The sequence below is a fragment of the Schistocerca nitens genome, chromosome 5, assembly GCF_023898315.1.
Source record: "Schistocerca nitens isolate TAMUIC-IGC-003100 chromosome 5, iqSchNite1.1, whole genome shotgun sequence".
NCBI classification, from domain to species: Eukaryota; Metazoa; Arthropoda; class Insecta; order Orthoptera; family Acrididae; genus Schistocerca; species Schistocerca nitens.
The window spans coordinates 627755646-627779293 of record NC_064618.1 but is presented as its reverse complement, the minus strand read 5'-3'; the positions used below and the strand labels follow the sequence as shown (position 1 = coordinate 627779293).

The 23648-nt window shown below is 39.4% G+C and overlaps 1 protein-coding gene across 7 annotated transcripts in view; it reads left to right on the top strand.

Moving 5' to 3' along the window:
* The window catches only part of LOC126259290 (FH1/FH2 domain-containing protein 3), a 690456-nt gene that overhangs the window by 527274 nt on the left and 139534 nt on the right, over positions 1–23648 (top strand). For all 7 annotated transcript variants that reach the window (XR_007546495.1, XM_049955939.1, XM_049955941.1 and 4 more), the window contains 2 exons: positions 2412–2618; positions 16806–16986. Coding sequence is in view for 6 of the 7 variants with exons in the window: in XM_049955939.1 (XP_049811896.1) it covers positions 2412–2618; positions 16806–16986 (388 nt within the window). In the remaining variant the exon portion in view is untranslated. The remainder of the gene's footprint in view (positions 1–2411; positions 2619–16805; positions 16987–23648) is intronic.

Here is a 23648-nt window from a genome sequence, read left to right as displayed (position 1 = left end):
AAGTTACTATTCATTTAAATCAAATACTGACTACTTTGAAGTCCCCACTACCCTGTAAACGATAGCCTTTCGAAAATTGGCCTTGATGCCACCTAGAAATGATTGCACAGACACACATAATGGACAGTCACATGTTCTGTGCTGCAGAACATCTGAACTGGTATCCATCAACTTGGTCTTATATAGCACTGCCTTTTCCACACTCCTGGGACACTGAACAATGTAAATTTAGTCTAAAATGTCTCTAAACTGAAGTTTTTGAGCTATTAAACAGCACATCATTCTGCACCCTTGAATACAATGCTTGGATCTCATTTATAAGACTAATGTCATGGGAGATACACCTTAATGAGTGAACCACAATTATGTTGTTATCCAACAGTAAAATTCATTTTCTGGGGTAAGGAGGTCATCAAAGAGGTGAGGTACAGACGAAAATCTCAGTGAGGAAAGCAGAAGTGTAGATGACATCCACATCCAGAACAGAGGGAACATTCAAAGCTGCACCAGGAGAGAGTACAGGGAAAAGCTAGAAACTGGGAAAGCGACAACCAGTTTTTAATGGATTGTGCTACTTCACTTACAGGTTTGTATGCCATCTTGGGGGGAATAAATTCTACTTAAGGGTTCCTCACAGCTGATGTTTATGAGAAGATCCAAGTAGCATAGGAAGTAAAAACAGTGTTTGTACTTTCACAAGAAATATGATAATAATCTAAAATATGAGAAGAAATTAATATTGTTCACACTAAATATCACACACACACATTTTTCTATGTTTGTAGTAACTTATTCAATGACCTTTGTATGTTTGGCCCAAATAATCTTGTAGGATTACAGATAATAAAAAATGGTAAAAAACCCTGTATTAATGTATTCTAAAGTGTAACATGCATTTTACTATATACCTTCAGTTAGTTTTATTTACTCTTGTAGAGTGCCTTTAATCTATTTTGGAGTGTAACGTGTAATTTTAGCCCTTGACAGAACACATATTTAGAGATTTTTTATCCCCATGTTTAAATTCTTACTGTCTATCATTTTGTAATTACGAATTGAACTGTTTCTGGAACAGAGACAAAAATTTTTATTGTTGCATATGATGTAGGTAAACTTTCCCGATTTTTTAGTCTATTCTACTCAGTGTGTCTGCTTACTGTTTTAAGTTATTACTGTTGTGGTTCCTTTCTCCAGTTCAGCATTATTTCACTTATATGAATATCACTTACTGGATCTATAATGGCCAATTCAGTACTTGTAACAACAAGGCCCTAGTAGCTGACAGATTTTTTCTGAATAATGTGTGCTTGCCAAGGTTTGTTGAATGTCACGAAATTTTTAAATGTTTGTGATTTATATGCAATTTCTGTTTAATGAAACAATGTTCTTGCTTTTCTTTATTACATCTTCTGCTGTAAAGGAAAATGTTATTCATTTTAGTCCATTTTCCAGAGCTCTGTGCTCCAGTGATCCACGTTGTGAATAGGATATGAAATGAGTTATTGTTACAAGTTTTTTGTGGCTATTATAATACATTCTGTGGTATTACATAAAAAGTGCTAATCAGTTTCATATTACACTTCGATTTACTACAGAAAAATAAGGTATTTAAATATGCCTACATTAATAAATAGACATGCGCACAAATAAGGATCTGAGAATGTTTCTGGGTGTTACATGTATATGGATTTTATACATCATGGTCCAGATACTCTTCTGTAGTGTAGAATAACCCTTGTGATGGAATTTGGGGGGGGGGGGGGCGCATCATGCACTAGACATTAATGTGTGAAGGGAGGTCATTAAATATCTTACAGTCAGTAAAATGGATTCCCTTCTGTACCAAATGGAGGTATGTATGCTCATTGCAGATGTCATCTTTTCTTGTAATATCGTGACACCGATACATACTATTGGATCTAAAAAGGGGTATTTTTTCTTTATTAAACATTCCGGGAGGATATGTATTGCACTGTAGATGTGAGGATTTCAGGTTCCATAGAAAGATTTTTGCTTGGGGTTCTAGGATGGAATCCACTCATGATTCTTATGACTAAATTCTGTGCACATGGTACTTTTCTAGCCAGTGGCTGATTTCCCTAAAAGATGATTTGATATGCCATAATGGCATGAAAATAACCATAGTAAGCTGATTTAATATTTTCCATGTTTCTTCAAGATCAAGTAATGTGTAAAGCGTAAATTGTAGAACACAGTCTTTTGCACAGATGAATTATCAGTAAACATCATAGTGTCATCAGCAAAGATGGTAAATTTACAATAATTTGCACAAATAGGTGGCACTGATAAGTTTGAGAGACAAGGAATAAGTTATCAGTAAGTTGCAGTGATTGTTGTGTACTTAATAAAGTTTATTTACATGTTAACTGAAGCTATTATTTTATTTCCAGCTTTGGGCCAGGTTATGCTGTATGTGGATGGAATGAACGGTGTAATGGAACACAATCAGACAGTTCAGTGGCTGTACACACTGATTGCCAGCAAGTTCCGTCTGGTCGTGAAGACTGCACTGAAACTTCTGCTTGTATTTGTGGAGTATGTGGAAACAAATTGCCTACTGCTCATCCGAGCCATCCATACAGTTGATTCTTCACATGGTTAGTATAATCTAGAAATGTGCCTAGAATCTCCTTAAATGCATGGAATAAAAACTTTGTTGCTGTAATAATAATTCAAGGACACTCAAATGTGCATTGACCTTTGCACAGCTTATGTATTGTTGCAGAATTGTGATTTTTTTTTTTTCTTCGTAATATGTTGTGCAGACAAAATGATCATACGTTTCATAAACAAAGCAATTTATCAGAAAACATTTTACAAGTGAAAATTATATAAGTTATTGCACCAGATTGAAAAATTGCCATGAGAGATAAACTTGTGCTCGAATAGAGATGATATGGAAGATATATAGTGTGTGATGTCATTTGTAAACATACTGTTTCTGTTAGAAAGGGAACCTGTTGACCTGATAGTTCCTGTCCTGAGTGTGATCTTAGCAAGTGTCTCCATTTCCTACCGACATGTGCAATTAACTCCAGACTTGATTAATCACAAACAACATGGTTAAAGTTACCAGTGGAAATGAAGGATAGGTGGAGAGCTTACAACACTACTCAAATAAGGAACATATTCAGACTCAAATAAACATATACACTGAAATTTTCAATTACATGTACAAAGAAGCTCCCTATTTGATAGGTGTAACCACACTGAAATAGGTTGCAAATGATGTTTAGTTGTCCACAAGAACACAGAATGTATCTGGGAATCATTACGCAGTTACTAACAGATTACATATCACGAGCAATAAAGAAATGCAGTAGATAATGATGAGAGCCAAAGAGATGTCATCAAATAATGATACAACAGCAGTAGGACATATGGCACTAGTTGACTGGCTGAGCAAATAATCCCTTGCCTCATTGGTTATTGTATAACAGGTTAATGTAGCTAAGTCAGTTAATGTCAGTAGCAAGAAATAATATGATCAAAATGATTGCTCATAGAAAACAAGTAGGCTTTTATAAACTTTTGAGGTTTCAGTACACAGATAAACTTCTACAGACCTGGTGCCTAAAGTGTAGGTTCACTTGGTCTGGAGGCTGACTATAGCAGTTGAAGAAAGAGTGTTATTCTCCTGAAGACCAACTAAAAAAATGCCAGGCAACTGCTCTTCTCGAGCCTTACTTCAAACCTCTGGGCCTGAGGAAAATGTTCGACTGACCAGTGGGGCCTCACTTTTTATGACTACATCTACATGGCAGCTCTGCGAGTCATACTAAAGCGCATGACGGAACAGTCAGGAAACCACTTTCAGACTATTTCTCGACCACTCTTGAAAAACACATGGGAAAAATGAACAAATCTTTCTGTGTAAGCTCTGATTTTTCTTCTTTTATTATGATGGTCATTTCTCCCTTTGTTGGAGGGAGTCAACAAAATAGTTTCATATTCAGAGCTCTTTGTAGCAAGTTCTGAAAGCTTTCCTCTGGGATGTTCAGTTGCCATATTCTGGTGACTTTTTACCAACAACCTGGCACATGAAGACAGGCTTTTATACAAGGGTTGGAACTTAAATAGTGGCAACTATTTATTCACAACCAATACAAAAGAGTTACATGTTTGCATCTGTTACTGTCCTTCAAAGTAGTCACCAACTTTGTGTAAAACCCGTTGCCAGCAATGTGGAAGGCTTAGTATACCGTTAGCACAGCCTGTTCTGTTGATGGTGCAAATGGAGCAGTCCACTGCCTGTAGAATTTCTGGAATAGTTCTGAAGTAAATGCCATGAAATGGTTCCTTCATCTTCAGAATCAAATCAAAGTCACAAGCACTTAAGTCCACCGAGCGAGGTGGCGCAGTGGTTAGACACTGGACTCGCATTCGGGAGGACGACGGTTCAATCCCGCGTCTGGCCATCCTAATTTAGGTTTTCCATGATTTCCCTAAATCCCTCCAGGCAAATGCCAGGATGGTTCCTTTCAAAAGGCACGGCCAACTTCCTTCCCCGTCCTTCCCTAATCCGATGAGACCGATGACCTCGCTGTCTGGTCTCCTTCCCCAAACAACCCAACCCCAACTTAAGTCCAGGGAGTATGGTGGATGGTATAGTACCTCCCAGTCCCATCGACCGAACAGAGCAGCCACAGTTTGCACTGTATGCGCCCGTGCATTGTCATGCAAAATGATGAGTGGTTGCGCAGAAAGTGTTGCCGCTTCTTTTGCAAAGCAGGCCACAGGTGATGCTCCAGAAATGAACAGTAATACTGTCCATTGACGGTCTTTCGTGGAGGAATGTAACGTGTTACATTAACACCATCACAGTCGTACACGAGAATGACCATAACTTTCACCATACTGGGGCTCTGATGCACTTTCGACTTTCGCGGCAACCTATAATGACACCATTTGTTGGATTGGCGTTTCAGTTTTGGCTCATACGATGTGGCACATGTCTCATCCAGTGTTACGATATGGCGTAAGAAAGCCTCTCCTTCGCACTCATAGCAGTCCAAGTGTGTCTGAGCAGCGTCATAACGCATCCATTTCTGCATGTCCCTCAAGTCATGTGGAATCCATTGTGATGCAATTTTTCGCATGCCCAGGCATTCCTTTAGAATGTGAAGCACAGTCGTATGCACTAATCTGGTTTCGTGGGTGAGCTTACGAATCATATAGCGTCGATCACTGTCCACTAACACGGCAACAGCATGCCCTTCTTCTCCAGAAACGCTAGGACAACATGCCCGATGCATGTCTGCCACAGTTTGCCAACCTTCATTGAAGGTTTTTACCCAGCGTGCCACTGTTCTCTTGATTCCCCGCATGCCTCTTTAAGACCTTGATGACACTGTCGTGCTGTACGACCTCTGGCACATTCAGTCTTGATCCAACTCTGTTGTTCCTGTTTCAAAAATGTAGTGACACCATTACGTTAGACTGCTCGCTCACAAGTGATTGTGTTTCCCTCAATTTTGTGCACGCCGGTGATGTGGGACAGGCAAGTCCATTTGTTTGGAGGTAAGGTAAGTATGTCAACAACGTGTGCTATCAGCAACAATACTAGATTCCATTCCATAGTGTCTCCACAGCAGTGTTGCCTCTATTGAAGTTCCAACCTACATAATTTAGCCACCTGCAGTGATAGATTCAGTTTTAACACAAATCACAATCTTGACAATAATTTGTAATTAATGCCATTAAGTATCAGTTTACAAAATTTGACGAAATTACTTCTGTATCTGTTGAATGTCATCACATTATTATCATCTTCCAGTTCCCCAAGAACTGCACTGAAAATTGATATTAAAATATTTGAATCCTGTAGTTAATAAAGAGTATTGAGTTTTAGCTTCAGTTCTATGTTAGTACAGTATATAATGTTGCTCACCATATGTAGTGTCCGTCTGCTGGTAGCATACAAAATATCAGTACAGAGTGTGTTGCCCTTGCTCAGTAACACTGGATGCGTAGCTGCTCCTCTGAGCATGCTGTGGATGAGGCCATCTGGAAGCAGCTTGCGTATGTCCTGCAATCTGAATAGTGGCCTGTGAAGCTCAACAGTGGTCCACAGTGGGAGTGAATAAAATCCACAAAATTGAAGTTTTCAGTGCTTGTTTGACTGCATTTAATTGTGGTGCACAAGCTGCTACTATGTACAAGTGATTTTGTAGACACTTATCCACCAGTTGAGGGATGTTGAATCAGGTAATTTCCATCAGATGGAACTCAGGTCTGTATGATCCACGAAAAAGGGGTGCACATCAGTGCAGGATGTGTCATTCATACAAACTGCAGCTATTACAAGTACCCAAAGGAAACAAATGTATGCTTGTAATAATGTCTTGTTTCCACAGATGGAAACACTCAAATTACCATATTGATCAATTTCCACACAGATGATTTTTGTTGGCTAAAAGGCAAATGCTGGGATTTCAGTTGTCCCCTCTGACCCATGATAAAAAAAAGTCCTAACGACATAATGCTTAAGGAAGCTATGGTACAATAGAGCATTTGGCTCTCCTTAAGCCCTCTTGTGCTTCCAGGGAAGGAATTATTTGCAAAATAAATAAAAATAAAATATTACATGCATGTAGGGTGATCCAGGGATACACGACATGATGGAAGAATCACTTGCAAGGCTACAGCACATATCTGCTGTGAACAATATGGCACCACACCCTGCTATTCCTGGATCTATTTGAGGTGGGAGAGACACCAGATTTGGTGTGCCGAGTGGTGTCTCTTTGCCAAAGAAATCTATATGGCAGGCTGTTGAGTGTGCACTGCAAACTTTCATAGTTGATAACTCACAATGTGATAGGAGAGTTCTGATCCAGGCCTTTGCCAGATAGTTTCTGTGTCAGTTGGACACAGTCAGACACTCACAGCAAGGTAATGATCGTGATGCTGAGGCATAACATGTGGTTAGCATTGCTCGTATTGCTGTTGAATATTTCCTCCCTCTTGGATATGGCTGCACAGCTGTTAAATGAAAAATGGATGCTATTCAGCTCCTAGTCCAGCTTATGCTGATTGGGCGGGCCTTTAATGTGCCAGTGATCTGGCCACTTGTAATACCACACAAATGTCAGAAACCAAGGTTATATGTTAATAATTTTTATTAAGGTGAAAAACTATGAATGAGAGAAATTTAACATTGTGTACCTGAAGAGTGTCTGTATTCTGACTGAAATTGGTTCTATTAACTGGTTCTATTGGCACAGATTATATAGCTCAATGATTAAAAATAAGTTAATGATGGAAAAGCTTTTTTAATGAAAATGGTGCTTATTCTTGTGGCTTTTAGTGTGCTGAATCTTAATATGATAGCAAACAAGCCACATCACCCATTTCTTTATTTTTATTTATTTATTTCAAATGAAACTCAACAGTTTTAAATGCAGTTTTTCTTTGGACTTTAAATGGTATATATTTTGTATACTATTTCAGTTAATAATGTGAATTGTGGATGGGATAGTATGGTTAAGGGACCATCACCAAATATGTGGCTCAATTGAGGATTTCTTGGCAAGGAAGACAATGCTTGTTATCTACATCTATATCTACATCCACATAGATACTCCACAAGCCATCATATGCTCCATGGTGGAGGGTACCCTTTACCACTTCTAATCATGATCTTTCCATTTAGACTCAAAAATACAAGGGAAAAATGACTCTCTACATCCTCTATATGAGCCCTAGTCTCTCTAATCTTATCTTCATGATCATTATGCACAATGTATGTCGGTAGCAGTATAGTCGATCTGCAGTCACCGTCAAATGCTGGGTTCTCTAAATTTTCTCAATAGTGCTTCTCAAAAAGAAAGTTGCCTTCTGCCCAGTGATTCCCATTTGAGTTTCTGAAGCATCTTCTTAATATTTGAATGTTTTTTGAACCTACTGGCAACAAATCTAGCAGCCCACCTCTGAACTGCTCTGATACCTTCCTTTATTCTGACCTGCAGATACCAAACCCTCAAACAGTACTCAACAATGGGTTTTGCTAGTGGCTTATATGTGGCTTCCTTTACAGATGAACCACATTTTCCTAAAATTCCCCAAGTAAACTGAAGTCGATGTTATGCTGTGCTGCAGATTTGTTTGTCTACCTTACCTTCAAAGGAAAATTAGTTGTGTGTCAGGAAATAGCTGGTAATTTGTATAAGGAATGAGGTAATGAGTTTTGCATCTGAAGGACATTGGACGAGGTAGTGTTTGATAGTGGAAGGCCATTGGCATGATGGATGCTGGAGCAAGTGGCATCGAAAGTGGAGATGGTGAAGAGTTGGTGAAGGATGTGGTTAGTATCTTTGATGTGGGAGGCTATGTTTTGGTCAACAAAAGCAGAAATTCTTTCACTGGGAGCACAATAGCCAGTTACAATTGTTTGGTTTGTAGACTTTGGGGAGTGTGTAGAAGGAGTTAGCGTAGAGTGTTGTGGGATGAGGAGGGCGATGGAGTCAGGGAAGAGGTTATGGGAAGGGCCCATGGATTTCGATAGGTATTGGACATTATGTTGAACTCCTAGAATGGAATCACTGTGGTGGAGCTTATAGGTTGAGGAGTCAGAGAGTTTATGGAGACCTTTTAGATTTTCAAAAGAAGCATAGGGAAAATGGTCAGTGGTGATCTTGATGAAGGGACTAGTCCAGCATAGGCCTGAAAAGAGTTAGGAAGTCCACAGAATACCTAAATTAGGATTGCTAGACAAGGCAGTCTCAGATTTTTCTGAATATGAGGTTAGAATCCTAACCAATGCACGGACTTATTTGGTTGGTCTCTATTGTATGACATTCTGTGATTTACAACAATATGCTGCTGGTAACTGATAATATAAAACATAATTTTGCACTTCCTCACTTCACACACTAAGGGCACTGGCTGGTGACTTCTGGACCATGAACATGCTTGTATACCCCTTGCACTAACACCAATCTGTTTGGAAAACGACTCCAGACCCATAAACATGCAACTATGCCCCATGCATTTCTTCATATCCTCCCCTGAGCCTGGGAGAAGAACTGAGCGGGAACCTGCCTCTCCCCCCCCCCCCCCCCCAATGATGAATGAGATATTGAGTGCAGAATGACACAATATTACTATCATGCAATGTAGAACCTGGCATGTGACTGATTTTCTTCTAAAAGCATTACCATGTGACATGGTGTAGTTATCTCCTTTCATTATTAACCAGTCCTCTGAGCCCTCAAATTAATCTTTAATTTGTAGTACACATTACTTATGAAGAATGGTTTACCACCCTTTTTAAAGAGATGTATTTTAGTAATATTTTTCATCTCCTTGAACTGTTTATTATTCAGTTTTATTCCCTGAATCAAAATACTGTTTTGAGTTGTTTTTGTTTGTTTTTCATAGGTAAATGTATGTCCAAACTGGATTTTATTTCATGATTATGTATAGAACTGTTAGTGAAATACTTAGTAATGCTTCCCTGATTTGTACAACATATTCTACATATTGGTTGACATAATCACTTGGTGCAGCAAGGATACCCAGTTTTTAAATAGTTCTTTGCAATGAACCCAACTGTACTTCTCGTTATTACTCTTATGGCGTCTTTCTGCAGTTTAAAAAGTGTGTTCAAGTTCTGTGCCTTCAATCCCCAGAAAAGAATCCATTAGCTAAGAATTGAGTGTATGTAGAAATAGTACATCACCACAAAACAGTGGCCGTTACGAACTGATTAGGCTTCCAAGAGAATAACATGCTAATTACATTCTTTTTGCTTGTGTTTTGTGTGTCCATTTCATGTTAATTGACAATACTCACTCCTAAAAACTTCATGTTTTTTAAACAATCTATAGACTTATCACATGTACTTAGTGCAACAATTGTTTTCCATCTTGATGCTGAAAAGCATAATGTTTGTTTTCTTGATGTTCACTGTTAATTTATTATGTTCTGCCCAGTCCTTGAGAGTTTCATTTGCTTTCCGTAATAGGAGTTCTAATGTTCCATCATTAACTATGATGTTGATGTCATCAGAAAGGAAAATGCTTTCTCCTTGTTTTATATTATCTTGGAAAGTCATTGATATATTTTCAGAACAGAATGGACCCAATATACTACCCAGAGGAACACTTGTGTTTGCATTTTTCTTGTCTGACAGTTGTTTTGCTAAAAATTTATAATCAGCAGACATGTAAGACTGATGGATGAGACTGGAACCATTTGTTTGCTATTACTCTTACACCTGGTGCTTCTAGCTTCTGTGCTTTTATTTTTTGCATTACATATTATTTTGCAACTGAATGATATTAGGAACTGCAGATTAGTGTAGTGATTTTGTAAAGAATTGTTAAATTTAAGTATCTGGAATTGTCAGAACAAGATGGTGCCAGGATAAAATAATTTTTGTACTTCCTTTAAAATGTAACAATGGAAAGTCCAGGTTGGAATTTCAACATGGTATGAAAAGGGCAGATTGCTACTCATCATAAAGATCACATGCTGAGTTGCAGACAGGTGCAATTAAAAGACTGTTATGTACACTCCTGGAAATGGAAAAAAGAACACATTGACACCGGTGTGTCAGACCCACCATACTTGCTCCGGACACTGCGAGAGGGCTGTACAAGCAATGATCACACGCACGGCATAGCGGACACACCAGGAACCGCGGTGTTGGCTGTTGAATGGTGCTAGCTGCGCAGCGTTTGTGCACCGCCGCCGTCAGTGTCAGCCAGTTTGCCGTGGCATACGGAGCTCCATTGCAGTCTTTAACACTGGTAGCATGCCGCGACAGCGTGGACGTGAACCGTATGTGCAGTTGACGGACTTTGAGCGAGGGCGTATAGTGGGCATGCGGGAGGCCGGGTGGACGTACCGCCGAATTGCTCAACACGTGGGGCGTGAGGTCTCCACAGTACATCGATGTTGTCGCCAGTGGTCGGCGGAAGGTGCATGTGCCCGTCGACCTGGGACCGGACTGCAGCGACGCACGGATGCACGCCAAGACGGTAGGATCCTATGCAGTGCCGTAGGGGACCGCACCGCCACTTCCCAGCAAATTAGGGACACTGTTGCTCCTGGGGTATCGGCGAGGACCATTCGCAACCGTCTCCATGAAGCTGGGCTACGGTCCCGCACACCGTTAGGCCGTCTTCCGCTCACACCCCAACATCGTGCAGCCCGCCTCCAGTGGTGTCGTGACAGGCGTGAATGGAGGGACGAATGGAGACGTGTCGTCTTCAGCAATGAGAGTCGCTTCTGCCTAGGTGCCAATGATGGTCGTATGCGTGTTTGGCGCCGTGCAGGTGAGCGCCACAATCAGGACTGCATACGACCGAGGCACACAGGGCCAACACCCGGCATCATGGTGTGGGGAGCGATCTCCTACACTGGCCGTACACCACTGGTGATCTTCGAGGGGACACTGAATAGTGCACGGCACATCCAAACCGTCATCGAACCCATCGTTCTACCATTCCTAGACCGGCAAGGGAACTTGCTGTTCCAACAGGACAATGCACGTCCGCATGTATCCCGTGCCACCCAACGTGCTCTAGAAAGTGTAAGTCAACTACCCTGGCCAGCAAGATCTCCGGATCTGTCCCCCATTGAGCATGTTTGGGACTGGATGAAGCGTCGTCTCACGCGGTCTGCACGTCCAGCACGAACGCTGGTCCAACTGAGGCGCCAGGTGGAAATGGCATGGCAAGCCGTTCCACAGGACTACATCCAGCCATGGGAAGGGGGGGGAGTCTTGTCACCTGTGATGATTTTTTCCAGAAACGAATTGCCTGCATTTTGCATTTCTATCAAATTGTTGTTTTTGTTCAGGAGTCAAGGTGTGTGGGACAAACTTTGCACACACTTTTCTCCTCTTGAAAACATTCTGGATAATATCTTGAATTCTTGATTTAGAGATGTTGCTTCTGTAGTGGTTTGTGCCACAGCCACAAAGACACTTTATGGACACAGATCCACTTCTTAACACTTCCTGCTCTTCCCATGTGCACAAATGTTGTTTCCAGATGTTAGTACAAGCTGCTGCCGTAGTTACTTTGCTGATGTCACTTACACGCCAGGGAGAAAATCAGTCTCAGAACTTTTCAGACAGTCAGTTTATGCAGTGTTTTGTTGTTTATTTTTTATTTTTTTTAATTTAAACTTCTAGTTGCATAGGAGCAAATCTTCAAGGTCATGGAATGTGTCAGTACATGAAATTACAACATAAAAGTAATGAGAGATAAAATGTTTATGAACCCAACAAACGTCAAGCCATAAGTTTAAGTAAACACAGTCAACAATATAACGTAGGAATCATCTTAATTTTTCAAGGAACTCCTCAACAGAATAGAAGGAGTGACCCATGAGGAAACTCTTGTTTCGATTTAAAAATGCTTGGATTACTGCTAAGGTTTTTGAATTCTTGTGGTAGCTTATTGAAAATGGATGCAGCACTATACTACACACCTTTCTGCACAAAAGTTAAGAAAGTGCGGTCCAAATGCAGATTGGATTTCTACCTAGTACTAACGGAGTGAGAGCTGCTAATTCTTGGGAATAAGCTGATATTGTTAACAAGAAATGACAGTAAAGAGTATATATATATATATATATATATATATATATATATATATATATATATATATATATATATATATATATATATATATTGGGAAGCCAGTATCAAATTCCCCAGGCTAGTGAACAGAGGTTGACAAGAGGTTTGCAAACTCACACCACTTACTGCTCGAACTGCTCATTTCTGAGCCAAAAATATCCTTTTAGAATGGGAAGAGTTAAACCCAAAATATAGTACCATACGGCATTAGCGAATGAAAATAGGCAAAGTAGACTAATTTTAGTGGAACAGTCACTTACTTCAGATACCTTTCAAACAGTAAAAATGGCAGCATTAAGTCTTTGAACAAGATCTTGAATGTGGGCTTTCCACAACAGTTTACTATCTATCTGAACACCTAGAAATTTGAACTGTTCAGTTTCACCGATCATATGCCCATTCTCTGAAATTAAAATGTTGTTTTTGTTGAATTGTGTGTTAGAAACTGTAAAGACTGAGTCTTACTGTAATTTAGCATTCGTTTATTTTCTACAAGCCATGAACTTGCGTCATGAACTGCACTATTTGAAACAGAGCCAATGTTGCACTCATCCTTTGCTACCAAGCTAGTGTCATCAGCAAACAGAAATATTTTAGAATTACCCACAATACTAGAAGGCATATCATTTATATAAATAAGGAACATGAGTGGCCCCAACACTGATCCTTGGGGCACCCACCATTTGACCATATCCCACTCAGATCCCACATCACAGCCATTCTCAAAACTGTGAATAATGGCCATTTGCTGTCTGTGTTTGAAGTAAGAGGTGAAACAATTGTGAGCTACTCCCTGTATTTCGTAATGGTCCAACTTTTGGAGCAATATTTTGTGATCAACACAATCAAATGCCTTAGGTAAATCAAAAACTACACCTAGCATTCGAAACCGTTTGTTTAATCCATCCAGTACCTCGCAGAGAAAAGAGAATATAGATTTTCAGTTGTTAAATGATTTCTAAAGCTGAACTGTACATTTTATAGCAAATTATGTGATATAAAATGATCAATTTTCCTTAGATGCACTGCCTTTTGAATAACTTTAGCAAATACTGATAGCATAGAAATATGTCCAAAATTGTCTACATTATCCCTTTCTCCCTTTTTAAAAAGCAGTTTTTCTACTGAGTACTTTAATCATTCAGGAAACTGACCATTCTTAAAGGAAAAATTACAAATATGGCTAAGTACAGGGCTAATATGTGCAGCACAATACTTCAGTATTCTGCTAGGCACTCCATCATATCCATGAGAGTCCTTAGTCTTCAGTGATTTAATTATTGAATCAATCTCCCCCTTGTCAGTATCACAGAGGAGTATTTCAGACATCAATCTCTGAAAGGCATTTTCCAAGAGAGTTAGATCGTTCCCTGTAGAAACTAAGTTTTTATTTAATTCACCAGCAAAGCTCAGAAAATGATTGTTAAATACTGTACATGTATCTGACTTATCAGTACAGAAATACTTTTACTATGAACTGACTTTATATTGTCGACCTTATGCTGCTGACCAGACACTTCCTTCACAATGGACCATATGATTTGAATTTTATCCTGTGAATTTGCTATTCTCTTTGGCTACCACATACTCTTTGCCTTCCTAACAACATTTTTAAGCACATTAAAATACTGTTTGTAATGGGCTACTGTAGCTTGATTGTGATTACTTTCAAATTTTGATATAATTCCCACTTTGTTCTACATGATGTCCTTATCCCACTAGCCAGCCACCCAGGCTGCCTTTTACTGCTAGTACCCTGTTTAGAACATTCTAATGCAAAATGAGAAATGTGTTAAGGAAAGCATTGTATTTGTCATATATGTTATCAGCTCTGTAAACATGCTGCCACTCTTGTTCCTTAACGGGGTTTAAAAATTTCTCTATTGCCATTGTATTAGCTTTCTGCACAGTTTGTAACTATATGTTATGTTTGTTTGAGTACAAAAGCCTTTTAATGTTAAAATTTATGCATCATGCTTTGAAAAGCCATTCACCCTTTTAGTAACGGAAGGCATATCTGGTAATGAAGAGTGAATAAAAAAATTGTCTGTGGCTTTGGTACTGCTCCCCTGCACCCTGGTTGGGGACAAAAAAAAAATAGTCTGCTTCAGATCATATGAGTTTAAAAGATCTACCAACACCCTTTTTCTTTCATGATCATATACAAAATTAATATTGAAGTCACCACATACAACTAATTTTTGGTACTTCCTATAAAGTGAACCAAGAACCCTCTCTAGCTTCAGCAGAAATGCTCTGAAGTCAGAGTTATGGGACTATAAACAACAACAATTAGAAGTTTAGTTTCACTAAATTCAACTGTCCCTGCACAACATTCAAATACCTATTCAGTACAGAACTGTGATACTACTAGGGACTCAAATGGAATACTGTTTTTTATGTACATGGTCACTCCTCCACTCCACAACGAACTCCTTGGAAAACAGTCAGCTAATCTGTATCCAGCTAAAGGAAGCCTCTGAATTGTCAAATTATTTAGGCGGTGCTCCGATATACCAGTAATGTCAGAGTCAACATATATAAGCAATTCACTAGTTTTATCTGTAGGACCTCTTATATTACAATGAAATATGCTAATTCCTTCTCTACTTGGATACCTGGCCGCCTGTGAAGGTGATACCTTTGTTAGAGGATCTTCCTTTAAGCAGGTACACCTATCACATGATTTCAGTGTAAAAAAAGGTACAGCTGTAACACCAACTATTACAGGAATTTTTCAGTGAATAATCCTACCATTACCCACACCAAGGTTGTGTAATGCATACCACCATACTGTTCAAAGACTTTAATTCATCTTCAGGCTAGTGTACTTTGTTCTTAGTAGACTGCACATTTTGATTAATACATACATCCTACCTTCCACATACACATTGAAGAAGTCTCTAAACGAGTTGAGACACTTTTAAGGGAGGGGAACCTGTTGTCATAATTTATCCTGAAACAGGCCTTATCCTCCTACCTATGACAACATGTATTTGGACTTGTGTAGCCCCACACCCATCTGCAATATTCTCATTAATTAACTGCACCAACCTCTCCTGCAGATCTTGCAGAAATAGCATTCCTGGAAGAAAGGATATTGCAGAGACACGGCATAGCCACAGCCTTGGGGATGTTTCCAGAATGAAATTTTCACTTTGCAGTGGAGTGTACTCTGATAGGAAACCTCCTAGCAGATTAAAACTGTGTGCTGGACTGAGACTCGAACTCGGGACCTATGCCTTTCGTGGCAAGTGCTCTACCAACTGAGCTATAATACCCAAGCATTACTTAATCACCTGTCTTCATAACTTTAATTCCACCAGTACCTTGTCTCCTACCTTCCAAACTTCATTGAAGTTCTCCTGAACAACTTGCAGACTCCTGGAAGAAAGGCTACTTCAGAGACATGGCTTAGCCACAGTCTGGGGGATGTTTCCAGAATTAAATTTTCACTCTGCAGCAGAGTGTGCACTGATATGCCAGGAAGTTACATATCGATGCACACTCCACTGCAGAGTGAAAATTTCACTCTGGGAACACCCCCCAGACTGTGGCCAAGCCATGTCTCCACAATATCCTTTCTTCCAGGAGTGCTAATTCTGCAAGGTCTGCAGGAGAGCTTCTGCGAAGTTTGGAAGATAGGAGACGAGGTACTGGTGGTATTAAAGTTGTGAGGATAGGTCGTGAGTTGTGCTTGGGTAGCTTAGTTGGTGGAGCACTTGCCCATCAAAGGCAAAGGTCCCAAGTCTGAGTATTGGTCCGGCACACAGTTTTAATCCACCAGGAAGTTTCATATCAGTGCGCACACTGCTGCAGAGTGAAAAATTTCATTCTAGGAACATGAGATATTTCCTAAACACAACACAGAGATGTAAAATATTCATTTTTGTGACAAAAAAAAGACGCTAGAGTGGCTGTACAGTGGTGGTCTAGGTATGGCACAGTGATTTTTTATGGGTCTTGCACATCACTTAACAGATGAATTAATTTAATCTTGGCTCTGTAAAACATTTTAATGCATAAACTCTCTGTTTGTGGTTCACCTATAAATTCAACATTTGAGTAAAAAATTAAATTGGCCATCGAAAGTAAGAAGAATATGTGGATGCATATCACTGCATTTGTAACAGGTTTTTTAACTACTCACCATATTTTCATTTGTGATGTCTTCTTTATTTTCTTACAGGGGCTCTTCCCTGGAGTAACATAATAAAATTGCTGAAGGATTTTGACACAGCTGACACTGAACTTCTCATATATGCAACTACACTAATAAACAAAACACTGAATGGTATTCCTGATCAAGATACATATTATGATCAGGTTGATGCCCTAGAGGAACAAGGCATTGAAGCTGTAATACAGAGGTAAGGTTTCGTTATTTCATATATGTAGGAAAAAAGGTTTTCTTTTCTATGTCTATGTTATATCTCATAAGCAACTACCGATTACACAACCAAAACATTTGCATGCCATTTTGTTTCTATACATATGAAGATCTTCCTAATACACAAGTGGAGATTTTCGTAGTTTTATGTATTATTATTATTATTTACTTTAGCACACAATATATGAGAGAGTACATAAAACATTTTGTAAATCTCATAAATACTGAATTTCATTTTAGGCAGTAGTTTTCCAACAAAAAGCTATAGGTTATTCCTTAAAGTTATATGCTGTGTGATCCTGCCAACTGACAGGGAAGGGGGGGGGGGGGGGAGAGAAAGAAAGATTACTGCAACTTCTTATGTGCTACTGAGTCGGCTGCTGTGGCCGAGCAATTCTAGGCATTTCAGTCCAGAACCGCGCTGCTGCTACAGTCACAGGTTCAAATCCTGCCTCGTGCATGGATGTGTGTGATGCCCTTAGGTTGGTTAGGTTTAAGCAGTTCTAAGTCTAGGGGACTGATGACCTCAGATGTTAAGTCCCATAGTGCTGAGAGCCATTTTAGCTACTGAGGAAATAATAATGTGCATCAAATCATATGTTGAGGCTTTCATGGGCACTTGCTGATGTATTGCCTGTATGCTTCCATCTTGGGAGCACAAGCTGAAGTTTGTTTAATGATTTTCCTGACATGATTCACCAGCAGGAGTGGCTGCAATTTTCAAAGATTCCCATAGCTGGTGGTAGACTGGAATTGGACCTGTATTTTAAGATTATAAGTAGCTGTCACGCAAATATCTGAAGGCTTTTTCTTGGTCATCACCACTATGTTTCTCTCCTTGATACCTGGAATGATTGTTCGCTGTAGCATGGGAATACAGGATCCATTTACCCTGAGGCTTTCTTTCTTCTTGTTGAAACTATTGTCATGTTTGTAAATTTCTATGACTTCTACAAACACAATGTAAAGACTATTTGCAAACAGACCAAGGAGATCAAAGAATGGCTCAGATCATCAAAAGACAAAATGGAACCACTCACAGCTTAGGAATGTATCGCATACTGTGTAGATGTGGAAAAATCTATATTGGAATGTCTGAAAGATCCACCAGTACCAGGATCACTGAACACAAACAATATTATAGGTTCAGACAAGTGGAGAAATTGGCCATGTCAGAACAATGCACAATGTAAGACTGATCACATCATACAATTTGCCAACACAGGGCTTCTAGCCATGGACAAGAGCTACCACACCTGTATTGATTTGTTTGGGGAAGCCACAGAAATTCAAAACATGACAATAACGTTCAACAAGGAGGAAGAAACATAAGACAGATGATTCCTGGATTCCTAAGCTGCAGCAAATTACCATTGCATGTACAAAGGGGAGAACTACAGTATCAATAACCAGGGAAAAGCCTCAGACATTGGCACGACAGGTACATACAATCTCAGGCTGTGGGCTTGACTCTAGTCTGCTGCCAGCAATGTAGGATGAATCTTTGACAATGCCAGCTACTCCTGCTGGCAAAATGTCAGGAAAATCATTAAACAAATGTCAGCCAAAGATCCTGAGACAGAAGCCAACAGGCAATACGTCAAATCGTATGTGGTGTTAAAACATCAACATCATTCTTAGGGTGATAGCTCTGAAACAAATCCTGAGTTAATGGCACCTTATTCCAGATTCACATTATGAAAGGGAGGGATGTATTTTAGAATAAGACAAGGACAGAAAATCCTTAGGTAATTTAAGAAATGCCGCCACACATGCTTTTTTCCAATTACTGGAATTTGCATAGGTGGTAGCTATACAAATAACCCACAATTACTTATTTATATTGCTTATTCCAGTCTTTTTCCTATTTTTCAAGGAAATGTAAGCTATTATTGATTTAGAGACCTACATTTGAGACCAATAACTTAGTGGCAGCATCTAATGTTGCTTTCTGTAAAGGATTCTCTACAGGGAGAATTGAGTTCTAGTTGAAAGAAAAAACAGTGTATATTAACCTGTTGGCATTGTTTACAACTGTGTTGAGACCTTCAATTGTATCAATTACAAAATTTTGCAGTCAGAGTCTTATCTTCACTGCAGATAACAGATTTTCACACTAACAAAAAAATATAACAGGAATGAAACTAAAGTTGCAGTTACAAACCACTATATATGGTTTCCCTCAAGATTTTTATCCACATTTACATCCAGATCTATAGTTATACTGTAGAAGCCACTTTATGGTATGTGGCAAAGGGCATTCCACGTGTCACTATCGTTTCTCATTTTCCTGTAGATGACTCTAATTGTAGTCAGATCTGCCAAATCAGGTGAGAGGTTTAAGAGAAGCTGGAACTAATGTGCAAACAACTTAAGGAGTTTGCAGTGTTACCACCCACGCTGATAATAATAATTTATGCTGCCCTCTAGGATATGGCTGAACTTACTTCTATCTTTGGCTCTATGTTGTGTAGGGAGTTGGTTGCATTTCTTACTTGTAGTTCAGTTAATAAATCAACTGCACCCAATTTTCTGTAAGCACACAAGTAAATAATAATGACATGGCAAACTACTATAAATTTCTCTACTCAAGACAAATTGGTCATAAAAAATAAAAGTTTTCCATAAATACTTTTCACTTGTAGCAGCTGGCCTTAGTCTCTGACATTGTGTAAAAGTAACTTATGCAAATATTTTATCCTGTGATGCCTATTACAATTTTATGTTGACAGGAGCCTCTACATGTGGACATATAGTAGTGAGCATTCATTCTGCAGCATGGCACATGTAATCTGTCTGCTATGTAAAGCCACAGCTTCGTAAAATTCTTATTTTGTCAATTTTGTATATGACAAGAGCCACTCAGCTTCATCTAATCTAATGTGATGTAACAAGGCCCACTACTTCTGAAGCAGATATTTTTACAAATATCAGACCTATGTCAAGGGCCAATAAACCTTTGTTTGTGACTGTTTGGCTGATTTTTTACCTCTTCACTTTTCACTTGTGCCTGTTGTGAGCTTGAACAGATATTAACAGCAAAGCAAAACAAAATGTTTAAGTTCTTAGACTAATACATGAGCCCCATACAGTGTAGATAATGCTGTAAAATTTCAAAGTTCCAAGTGCTAATGTGTCCAGTAAATCATAGTTCAGCAAACAAAGAAGGAATACAAGCCCCAATTGTTTTTTACACCACAGAAATAATGCACAACAGAGGCAAACACAAATAATCAAAAGCCTTGACTGATCAACCATCTGAAAGTAAATAAAAGATCCAACTGTTTGTGAAACCACAAATAAATGTAGGTGTGAATAGTTCCAAGTTCACACTAAAACAGGTGGCCGGTTATCCAAGCCGAGTAATATGGCTCCTGTTCCTGGCATGGTCACAAACTGATTCTGCTCTCCAGAATTAGACTAGCCCTTAAAATATTGCTGGACTGGACTCTCTGAAATTACCTGTCATTCACAGAATTTTCTGCAGTACAAAATTAAATTTTTTTCAACCCTTGATGTTAACTAAAGTGTAATTCCAAGCTTTCATGCTGATTAACTCAAGATGTTGTGGTAAGCTGTGCAGTGTATAGTCTGTCTACAATTAATAAAAATATAAAATTAGCATAATTGCACAGTTTCATTTATTAGCCCTCAAGCAGGTGCACCTGTGTATAAAATGCACCAACTACAAATAAAATTGTCTTGTACCGTTCCATTGTCATTTTACAATTGTGAGCCCATACACAATCCTTGATTATTGCTTTGTCTAATACAGTGATAAGTTGTGTTGTCATATGTCCTACTGAACAGCATTTTCTTTTCTACATTTTCCACTTACTAACCCTATCATCTGTGGTATCACTGTTTTTAATCATCATCATCATCATCATCATCATCATCATCATCATCATCATCATCCTAATAGCAAAGGTGTGAAATATATGTCCTGGTTGCTGCTAATATTTGGCTGTTTCTTCTGAATATGTTGTGATTTATGAGGTTACTGTCGGACCTGAGAATACAGCTGCTTTTATCTGAATACATATTGGATTTCGCTTCTCTGCTGATGTGAGGCTGTGACAGTTTCTCTTGCTTCCAAACTTCCAAACTATGTAGAACCAGCAGCTAGCAAATTCCTTTTTTGTTCCCATCATACACCATGGTGAACATTAACAACATTGGAGCATAAAACACCTACCTAAGTACACCACTGGCTCCTATCCAGACTGTTACTGTCTCCCGCAGAGATTAATACTATTCTCAAATATTTGTCCAATTTTAAAGTTAATTCGGTTTCGACTAGAAATGGATTCAAGCAAACTGCAGTTCATACATGTTAGATTTTCCTAAAAAGCCAAAGTACACCTGATTAGCAATGTGCTGTAATTTGCATCCCACTCACTACCCCCCTTCCCACTCTCATTTAGCTCTCAGTCAAGCCCATAGTGCTGTGCAAGCAAGTGTGAAATGCAGACTGCAATATCTTAGGGTGCAAGTCATATATAACAACAGCATCTGATACATAAATTAAAGATCACAATCATAATTCAGTCCAATTTTTGAGCTTTCACTCATCCTGTGATCTACTGATGTCTGTTCGTACCGTCTCCATGACTGGTCTTGTCACTGTCATTTAGTCTCACAACAACGATGAGTAAGTTAAATATGGTTTATTTTGTTTGTTAGACATTTCATTCTGGATTAATTTTCCTTCTCATTTCATCTTAATGTCACCATCATGTTCTAAAGCTGATTGAAAGTGGGTATCCTTTTCCCCCAGTATTCTAATACATGAACAGCAACCAAATTTCTCATTTGCAGCCCACTTTGTAAATCATTACAGTCTCTCGTAATCTAATGAAATATTGAGCTGGGTTCAGAATCTAGTACTGTTTTTTGAAAGGCAACATTTTTGCTTTTTAATGTTACCTTTACATAAAATGCAGCATTTATGTTTGTTCACGATATCCATATATGTATGAGAGCATTTTTTGCAAAACTATTCAAATACAGCAAGAGTTTGTAAGATTATAGGATGTAGTGCTATTTCTTCCTGTGTTTCACAAAGTTGCCAAATGTTAAGCAGAACAATAGACTGTTGTAGTGGCTAGTTCATAGTTCTTAGCATGTCCTGTGGACTAGTGCTGCAGGAGTGAAATGGCACATGATGGTTTGAGCAACATCGATACAATATGGAGCAGTTTGGCGTATCTGCAAATCTTAGCCTGTTCGAGCATGAGTATCATTTGCTGAGGCCTAAAGATGAACCCTACGTAGCCGACCACTGTGGCCGAGCGGTTCTAGGTGCTTCAGTCTGGAACCGCGCTGCTGCTACACCGGCAGGTTCGAGTTCTGCCTCGGGCATGGATGTGTGTGATGTCCTTAGGATAGTTAGGTTGAAGTAGTTCTAGGTCTAGGGGACTAATGACCTCAGACGTTAAGTCCCATAGTGCTTAGAGCCATTTGAACCTTTTAAACCTACATACACTATTAAACAACATAAAAACATCAGCTTCTGCAGCAATAACTTAATCTGCAAAAGTAAGATGACCCTCCATTTTTTACTGACAAATTGGGAAAAACCTTGTCTTATAATTGGGTAAATATGGCAAAATAAACAGTGAACAAGGTGTGGAAAAATATATGATTGGTGCAAGACAATGCCCCACATTCTGAGCTAGTGGCACAATCCCACATTTTGGACGTTTTCTATGAGGTAATTAGTAGTTGAATAAGAATTTGGCTGAGATCTGATGCAAGCGTACCCTTTAATGCTTCGAGTGCATCATTACTGGGGGCAGGAGGTAACACTTGTACTTGGCAACAGAGTGACCCTACAAATGAGGTCTACAGGAGGACAACAGCACAATTCTCAGCATCAGGAATACCAGAGAAGACCATCAGAAACCTTTTGGCATGGAGTCCAGTACCACCTAGGTTGTATCTTCTATCGAGAATGCATAAGGAGGGCATCCCATTACACCCTATAATCATCAATATAGGTGCCTCAATCTCTCAGCTTGTCAGGTTCCTCAAGACTGCTGAGTCCTTATGTATGGAAACCCTGCCACCGTGTATACAACTTGACAGACTTCGCACAAAGTCTGATGGACCTACACATTTCAGACATTACCATAATGGTCAATTTTGACGTCGTTTATTTGTTCAGCAGAGTGCCACCAAAGGATCTGATAGAACTGACAAGTGAAATGTTTGACCATGAAATGACGGACCTGTCCAGGCATATGTTAACACCCACCTATGTGGGATGTAGCTAAGAGCAGTTAACTATCTCCAGTGATGGGGAATCTGTTCGTAGGACACTCTGAGAAAACAGCTTTGGACTCATACATTTGCAGACCATCCAGTTTCTTTTGCATGTGGATTACATGTTTGTGACGTGGCCCCATAGAATGGGGAAGCTCAGTGAGTTCTTTCATCTGAGGTAATGCACCCCCCCACCCCCCCTCCCGCCCAATGCCAGATTCATTATGAAACTGGAGAAAGGTGGACAGATGCTGTTCTTGGATGTCCTGGTGGGGTGGAAGACAGATAGGTCACTTGAGCACAAAGTTTACTGTAAACCAACCCACACTAACTAGTACGTCCTGGTTGATAGCTACTACCATCATGCCCAGAAGA